This window comes from Sorex fumeus, unplaced genomic scaffold (assembly GCF_029834395.1).
Source record: "Sorex fumeus unplaced genomic scaffold, SorFum_2.1 ptg000095l, whole genome shotgun sequence".
Lineage (NCBI taxonomy): Eukaryota > Metazoa > Chordata > Mammalia > Eulipotyphla > Soricidae > Sorex > Sorex fumeus.
This window is the reverse complement of record NW_026606152.1, coordinates 4289775-4298437: the sequence shown is the minus strand read 5'-3', so window position 1 is coordinate 4298437 and position 8663 is coordinate 4289775. Positions and strand designations below refer to the sequence as shown.

The 8663-nt window shown below is 58.6% G+C and overlaps 1 protein-coding gene across 2 annotated transcripts in view; it reads right to left on the bottom strand.

The window, feature by feature from the left end:
- Window positions 1–2738: 2738 nt before the first annotated feature.
- Window positions 2739–8663, bottom strand: part of PPP2R2C (protein phosphatase 2 regulatory subunit Bgamma) — a 51663-nt gene continuing 45738 nt past the window's right edge. For both annotated transcript variants that reach the window (XM_056132780.1, XM_056132781.1), the window contains exons 7-9: window positions 5592–5761; window positions 4155–4246; window positions 2739–3360 (exon numbers count right to left, since the gene is read on the bottom strand). In XM_056132780.1, coding sequence (XP_055988755.1) covers window positions 3069–3360; window positions 4155–4246; window positions 5592–5761 — 554 coding nt within the window. In that variant the 3' untranslated portion in view covers window positions 2739–3068. The remainder of the gene's footprint in view (window positions 3361–4154; window positions 4247–5591; window positions 5762–8663) is intronic.

The following is an 8663-nucleotide window of genomic DNA, read 5'->3' as shown; positions in this document are numbered from 1 at the left end:
TGTGGGCAGGACGAGGTGAGCTGTACAGGGGTGACCCACATGGACACTGCTTTTAGAAAGGAACCAGTCTATCGGGTGACCGTGTCTCTCCATTACGCCCTTTATGGCAGATGTGGAGATGAGGAGGGCCCCCGAGTCTATCTGGACACCCACCCCACACTCACCTGATGCACTTGGTTTCTTTCTGATTTGGGAACCACAGTCAGTGGTGAGCTGGGGCTGCTCTTAGCCTGGAGTCTGGGGTCCCTCCTGGGGTACTGGGCTGGAATGTGAGGCCCTCCCAGTCATGCTGTGGGTTAAGGCTCTTACACACACACACACACACACACACACACACACGCATACACACACACAGACACACACACACCTGCCACTACCCTCACCTGGAGGGGACCCGAGAGACACATCAGTGCTACAGGTGTAAGCGTCTGGGCTCAGTCCTGGCTCGGCGGTGTGCCCAGCCCCTGCCAGCACAGCGACCCGGATCAAAGGAGCGAGTGGATGAATGAATGGAGCTGCCCACCTCGTCAGCCTGGCTCCTTGCCTCCTCAGGCACACTCTACTCTGGACTTGGGGTCCTTTGAGTGCTCAGCCCCAGGGTGACCGTTGGAGCCCTGGACACAGGCGTGGTGACACTCTGCTTTCGGCTGCCCGGTCAGGGGCCAGCTTACTCCAGGGCAGCCAGCTGGGCAGTCAGCACCATCCACACTTTCTGATGAGGAGCAGCAGGCCGCAAAGCCCTGGGGGGGGGGGGGGCAGGCCCCCTCCCTGCAGGGCCTACCTCCCCTGGGGCCAACCCTCCCCCAAACCCACAGCATGGATGCAGCTTCATTTGCAATGTGACATTTGTTATTTTATTGGAAAAAGCTGGTATTAACATATTTATAATTGTATTCAACAGCTGGATTGTCTGTGAGACACCCGAGGGGAGGGGATGCACCAATGGTCACTCACAGTCTGGGACACGGGTCCTCTACACTACCACCACACACCCACCAGCCCACGGGGGGCCACTGCCCACCACTACACACTCCAGGACACTCAAGGGTGGGCAGTGAGGCGGTTGGGGAGCCACGTCCACGGCCGTGCACCCTCCCTGCCCCCAACCGCCTTTCTTTGCCCACCACAAGCTCTCACGATTGCTCTGGAGAGAGCTGGTCCCCCGGGAGCTGAGGACGAGCGTTTCACTGGAGGACACAGGCGGCCTGCACTCTCGAGAACGGCAGTTCCTTTCTGGCACGGTCCTCCAAGTTTCCATCAGAAGTCAGGGCGGTCACCGCGGTGCCGAGGCCCCTTCCCCTCGCACGGGGCAGGCGAGAAGGAGCCGGACAGTGCCACCACAGCTGGGTGATGCCTGAAGGCCCCCAGGGCTGGATTTCAACATCAACAAGGTTTCTATACAATTCACCACGGGTCTCAAGCTTCTTTACAAGGGGGAAAGAAAGGACGGAATGCTGTGATTATTAAATTTAATTAGAATAGTTATGTACATATAATACTGTCCAGGTCACCTGGAGCTGACAGTGAGATAGAAACATTCTTCGTTCACGGAGGTTTAAAAACAAAGCCATAAAAAGAAAAAAGAAAAAGATAAAAGAAGGAAGAAACCTATTTCCTGCTGGAGCTATTGTAGGGCTGGAAGTGAGTGCCATGCGCCTGCGCTTTCCACACACGACAGTATGCAGTTACCAGTTGAGGAGTTCGGGGAGGGTCTGTTTCCTGGGTTCGGTTAGGTTGCATCGCGTTTAAAAAAAAAGGGGGGCTTGTTTTCCCTGGGCCTCTGCACTGCCCAACTGCCCATCACAATACAGAGGCCACACGGTCCAGGGTCCACCCACCTGGGAGACTGCACAGGCGCATGACAGGTGGGGGCGTGGCCTGTGGGCGTGGTCTGCACTGAGGGCGTGGCCGGTGGGCGTGGCTGTGCCGGTGGGCGTGGCTGGGCGGAGCTGCCGCAGAAGACTGGAATGGGAACAGGGCAGCCCGCAGAGACCACGGGGCGATTAAAGAAAAAAGCATCCTAACGTGGTGATAACATGCAATTTCCAGTGCATCTGGAAAAGCGCCGGGGGACGCCAGCGGCAGCTGACCGGACAGGAGCGGGGCCTCTCCGTTCTCCATCTGAGATTTGGTTCTCCCTGGAACTCTGGTCGCAGCCCTGCGTCACAGGGGGAAGAGGACTTGCCAGAACCTTCCAGGCCGAGAAGGTCACTTTAACACACCTGCGCAGCAGAGCTTTCTGTCCATGAAACCATGTTCAAGTGTGAGCCACCGGTGGTATGCAGAGGCATCACTGAAGAGCCAGCAACGTGGTGGGCTGGACAGGTCTGTTTGGGACAAGGCCAAGGGGTTTCCTGCCCCTGGCTGGCGTGGGTATGCACAATCTGGGGCCTCAGTTTCCTCTTCTGCACCTATTCACGTGGGCCTGGGCACTGACCCACTTGGCCTCTCTGGGCCCCCCGCCGGTTCTCCCCATTCCTGGAGGGATCCAGTCTGAGCTCCCATAAGGGGCACCAGCTGGAAGGAGGCCAGGCCCAGCTGCCTGGCACCCAGCAAAGGTGGGGTTCTAGAAAGAACAGGCCCACACGAGGGAGGGGGCTCCCACGCGCCCCCACCCCTGCCTCTCAGCAAACTGTCAGACCGTTCGGGTGCTTGGAAGAGCCGGCAGACTCCCCCCTGCAGTACGGATCATGTTTCTGTTCAATAAATAAACACAGCGACCAGATCAGTAAGGGGTGTCCGTGCTCCCCTCTAACCAAACGAATATGGCTTGTCCGAGCCTTGCCGTCAGCCCCCAGGAGCCCGGGAGGTGGAGGTGCAGGGCACCTGCCCTGGAAGCAGCTGCGGGAGGGAAAGAGGGACCCCGCGGTCCCATCCCCAGCCTGTGCAGAAAGAACCCAGCCGCAGGGTGGCGCCCCCTCCGGCCCACCTGGGGGCGCCGGGGAGCCCGCTCCCCTCCTTGGAAGCAGGCCATGACCAGCACAGGCCGGCTGGCCTCTCCAGAGCTGGGGGGCCAGGCCCAGTGGCCACTGCCCCCGCCAGGGCCGCTCTGAGCTGCCCTCGCACACCTAGTGCATCTCCGAGTTGACCTTGTCCTGGAAGATGTAGAGGTTGTTGGTGGCCGCGATGGCGATGATGTTCTCGGCCGGGTGCCAGGCCGTGTGCAGGATCTTCTTGGTGAAGTCCAGGCTGTCCACGCTGATGTCGTCGCGCCGCCGCTTGCTGCCCACGCACACGCGCCGCGGCTTGAGCACGGCCCTCGGCTTGCTGCTCTCCCGTGAGGCTTCCAGCGTGACGTCTCGCTTGGTGTTTCGGTCAAACATGCGGAAGAAGTTGTTGTAGGCTCCGGTCATGATGACGCTGGGGTGCAGGGAGAGTGAGGGCAGGGGTGAGGGGCTGGGGTGCAGACAAGGGCAGGGCAGGGGTGGCGCTGGGGTGTGAGAGGGGTGGAGCAGGGAGGGCCCTGGCAGGAAAGGAAAGGGAGTCCCAGAGGACATGTAGGGGCCCCTCCCTCGGGGCATCGCGTCCTCTCTTGCAGGGCAGCTACTGTGGCCATACAGACTTGGGGACTAGGAGCTAAGACCCCTGAAGTGCTTTGCCCAGAACACTTTAGGGATATTCCAAAGGGCCCAGAGTGATAGTGTAATGGGCAGGGTGCTTGCCTTGCATACGGCCCACTTGGGTTCGATCTCCGGGATCCCACTGGGCTCCCCTGAGGCCCACCAGGAGAGATTCTTGAATGCAGAGTCAAGAGTAAGCCCTGAGCATCACTGGGTGTGACCCCCAAACCCAGACAAAAAAAGGGGGGATACTCTGTAGTTTTCCATTAAGCCCACCAGAGGGCGTTGTGGATGGTCACGGTGATGGGCAGCAGCGGAGGGGGGCAGCCCTAGCGACTCTGGTGTAGATGAGTGAGGCCCACAGTGCAGACCTGGCTCCTGTGAATGAGTGAGTGAACACATTTCCCCTCTGCTGCCCTATGCAGGGTCCTGCTGGAATGGAATCCAGGGCCACAGGAGATGGTGTCCCCTCAAACCCGGGTCTCAGCCCAGTCCTGGTGAGGCTCCATCCTGGCTCCCGGAGTGAGTGGCCCCATGCCTGAGGCCGCAGCCCGCCCAGCTCCCGGTGGGCAGGTGGCCCCGCGGGCCTGTTACCTGTCGCTGCCGTTCCAGGCACACTCGAACTTGTCAAAGATGCAGTCGTTCTCGTACAGGGAGCAGAGCTTGCTCCGAAGGTAGTCATGGACCTGCGCAGACACGGCATGGGTGAGCCCTTCCAGTGCCTCCTGGGCACTCGGCTGACCACGGGGGCCCAGGCAGTGGGGACTCTCACAGGACAAGGGGACCGAGTCCTGGCCCCGCCCCTCCCTGGCTGTGCGGTCACCTCTCTGACCCTTGTTCTCTTCACCCTTCAAGTGCTGGACAGGCCACTCACATGGGCTGTTCTGCTGGGTCATCACGGGCCAGGACACAATGGTGTGTCCCGTGGAGAAAGGGAGGCACGGGCCAGCTCAGAGAATGGCCCAGGAGAGCCCAACCCAGGGACAGAGGCACTGTCCTGCCCCGGCCAGGTGTGCCCCAGCAGAGCGCCCGCAGCCAGGGGCGGGTTCCCGTGACGCACCTACAGAGCATCCCAGGAGCCCCCCGGGTCAGGTGGAGCTGCCCTGGGAGCCTGGGGGGGAACGTGCTATGCTGCAGCCTCAGCCGGAGCCCCGGGTCCTCCTGGTGCAGACATGCCAGGCTGCGTGTGTTTCATCTCTGTGTCTGGTTCTGTGGGGCCGAGGGTCCTCCTCCCTCCCTGAGCCCTGGGTCTGGCACTGGGACGTCAGCAGGGATCATCCCTGCCATGAGTCCCGGGTCCAAGCACCTGGCCTGTCAGTAGGGACTGTCCCCACCACCCACTGATTCTAAGCTGTTCTCGATGAAGTGCCAGGCTGCCCTGACATGTCCTCTTGCTCAGGACTTGCTGAGCGATGCACCTGCCCAACACCCCTGCGCCTGCTGCCCTCTGGTAGCAGGGTGAGGAGAAGAAGGGATTCTGGAGCGCCAAGCTGAGCTGAGCAGCCTTAGAACTTGCCACTGAACCCAGATTCCTCCAAAGTGGGGCTGGCGGGACTTACCCCCCAATCCTCCAGGGAAGCCAGAGGCTTAGAGGAGGGAAACACGCCATGGCCCAGTGCCTCCTCTGCTGAGGGCTGGCTCCTTCAACACCACCCTCCCCTCATTCCCGAGAGGCACTTGTTTCTCCCACTTGACCACTTTCTCCCACTTTTCTGGCCAGTGAGCCCTGGAAGTCTCCCAGGGAATATTCAGGGACAATTTGTGCTTTTCTGTAAATCCTCAACAGACACAACCCCCAGGCCCTTCGCACGTGACCTTCCACGTTTCTTTCCATTTCTTGCTTGGAACTTGGGCATTGTTCTGGGAGGTGGGCAACCACTCTGCCACCATGAGACATCTCATGAAAGCGAAGAAAACCAACACCCGGGAGCTCGGAAACGGTGCAGCAATTAGAGCCCATGCCGCGCGTACATGGCCCCCCCCGCCCACTCCTCACCAAAGTCATCGGGGACTTCCCAGTCCCTGACGCACCTGGTATGTCTCTATGGGCCTTGCCTCCATGTTCAAGTCCCAGACCTTGACCGTGAGGTAATCCCGGGTGAGCATGTAGCGGCCGCTGTGGCTGAACTTCACGTCCGACACGGAGGAGATGATTTCCGAGAAGAAGGAGCGGTTGCTCGGGTCCTCGGGCTCTTCAAAGACTGCGGACAGAGAACACTGTGGGCAGAGCAGTGACAATGGTCCCCACCCAGGCCCCAGACATCCTCCACTCTGAGTCTCTCACCCAGTCTCTCACCCAGTCTCACACACTCTCACCCAGTCTCTCAGTCAGTCGCTCACACACTCAGTCTCAGTCAGTCTCTCACACACTGAGTCTCTCAGTCTCACTCACTCACTCGGTTCTCTCATTCAAGTCTCCCTGACTCATTCACTCGCTCAGTCTCACACACTCAGTCTCTCACTCACTGTCTCACTCAGCCTCTCAGTCATTCACTCACTCCCTCACTCAGTCTCTCACTCAGTCTTTCACCCAGTCTCTCACTCATTCTTACTCATTCACTAACTCACCCATTACCTCACTTCTTTCTCTCATTCACTCAACTTATTCACCCCTTTATTCATTCAGCTACTCACCCACTCAATTGCCCCCACCCTCTTTCATTCACTCCTTCCTTCTTTCTTCCATCCATTCATTCATTCGCTCACTAATTTGCTCACACATTCTTTCATTCGGTCTCTCATTTTCTTCTCCACATGTCAAGACGCGCCTGGCCCAGCTCAGGTCAGGAGGCAGGTCCCAAGGGGAGGAGTGGGAGCAGCTCTGCTGAGCTCTGTGAGCCCCAGCTGTGCCGAGCCCTCCCTGTGTGCAGCATCAGATTCCAGTGAATACCAGGTGGGGACTCCCTGCCCCACCCTGGGCTGGTCTGCAGTGATCAGTTCTAGCAGCAGTTTCAGGGGGTTGCCTGGGAGCCACCAAAGACCCACCGGAGAGAGAAGCAAACAAAGGCAGAGAGACGGATGGGTGAGGAGTTTCAAGATAAAGGGGAATGGAGATGGCTGAGAAGCAGGGACAGCCCAGGGACTGACTCGGCTGACTTGGACCTGCCCATCAGGAGGATCTACCAATCTGGAGGACTCGGGTGCAGCGGTTTCCATGGTGACCAGTCCTGCACTAGGAGACAGGAGCCCAGATACTGTCTTACTAGTCCTCTGGAGAGACAGTCCCACCTCTTGGGCAGTGACTGAGTAGGGCCTGTCAGCCCTGGAGGGCTACATGCTTGGGGTCAGGGTGGGCCATGTGTGGCTGGGGCTTGAACCGGGGCCTCGCACATGCTGGACAGGGATGCTAGGGCCAGAGGGAGAAGGGAGCCTGTGCCCCTTCTGGACCTGTGCGCTGATGGCAGCCAGCACTGTACTGGACATAGAGGTGGCTCATGCCCCAGCCTGACTCCAGCAGAAGCCAGGGACAGGAAGGCCCCGGGCTCTGCCGTCTCCTTGGAAACTGCTCAACTCCCTTCATCTCCCCGCTCCCCCCTGCTCCTGACTTGCCTCAGGAACTCCGCCCCCCCATGGCAGTAGGAAATCAAAACCCCTGGGTCCACTGGGGCAGGCAGCGCACCAGTGCCCCCTGCTGGGGGGACGGAGAAACGCACAAGCTCCCTCCTGGGGCACTTGCCCTTTGTGATTTGGCCCGAGGCCTGGTCTGGCGCCAGCACATCCCTAACCCCCAGGGGCAGAGTTAGTAGGAACTGGGTGTAGGAGGAGGACCAATCTTCAAGTCTCTTCAAAACAACTGAGCCCAAATATGAGCCTTCGAAAATCAACAAAGGACGTCCTCACTCAGGGATCACTCCTGGCGGGCCTTGGGAGACCATATGCAATGCCGGGGACTGAACCCCATTTAGCCCTGTGGAAGGCAAGGGTTCTACCTGCTGAATTACTGAAGCAGGCCGACTGGGAAAGGGACCCACTCCCCCACCCCCGCCCCCAGTGGCAGTAAGTTCTTGGGAAGTGATAAAACCAATAGCCCTAAAGCTGCCAGCATCCACCTGTGGCCTAATAAGACCTTTACTGGTGCCAGCACAGACCAGAGGAGGCTGGACCCCGCCCCAGAAGCTCCAGCAGGAACAAAGAAATACTGAAAAAGACCATCAACTGCTCCCAGCTCTTCTCCTTGGCAACCACCCTAGCAACGGAGTCGTACCTAAGTAGAAAGACCCACAGGGTTGGGAGAAACCCTCTAAGAGCCAACATGAACAAAGGAAGTGCATGCACACGTGTTGCTGGGTCTATGGTGCCCGTGCCCAGGCCGCCCGCCGCGTCTCCCCTGCGATGTGGACTTTCATACTCAAGTGCTGGGATGTGTCCTGGGGCTCGCTCCACTCTGGAGAAGCTGTGCTCTTTCGTGAGTACATTACTCTCTCTCTCTGTCTCTCTGTCTCTCTGTTTCTCTGTCTCTCTCTCTGTCTCTCTCTCTCTCTCTCTCTCCCCCCCTTCCTGAAAAATCCCAAAATAAAGCCTCTTTTTTTACTTCAGTGCTCATTTCCTCCTGAAATGCTTTTCTGAGAGAAAGGCAAGGACCCAACAGGGCTGGGAAAGGCCTAGGACTTTCCTTTCCTGCAAAGAGCAATTCCTCACTCCAGCCTGCGTCTGTGGTTCCCGGAGAAATTGGATGCTAGGGATCAATACCCCTGCCAGGCAGAGAGCAAATTCACACCAGGTGCAGCATGACGGCTGCCTAGCGGGGAACATGAGGTCTATGCTGTGTGTGGGGTCATTGCAGACTTCATCAGACCTAGACTCCCGCCCCCATTCCCAGACTGGAGGGGAGAATCAGGAGGAAGTGGCAGATCCCCTTGCAAAGATGCTGTCTCAGGGGTATGGTGCTGCCAACAGGTCAAGCTGTACCTGCGGGGCGAGTGCATCAGCAGCCTGATGCTGCCTTCAGGCTTCCTGATACCCCCAAACTGCCATTGTGCCTTTGGCCAGACACCAACAACTTGGGAACAAGTTTACTAAGAAATTAAATGGCCAAAAGTTAGGTATGTGGGAGCCACACCCACAAACCACCTCCGGCTCAGCTATACAAGCTCACTCAGAGTT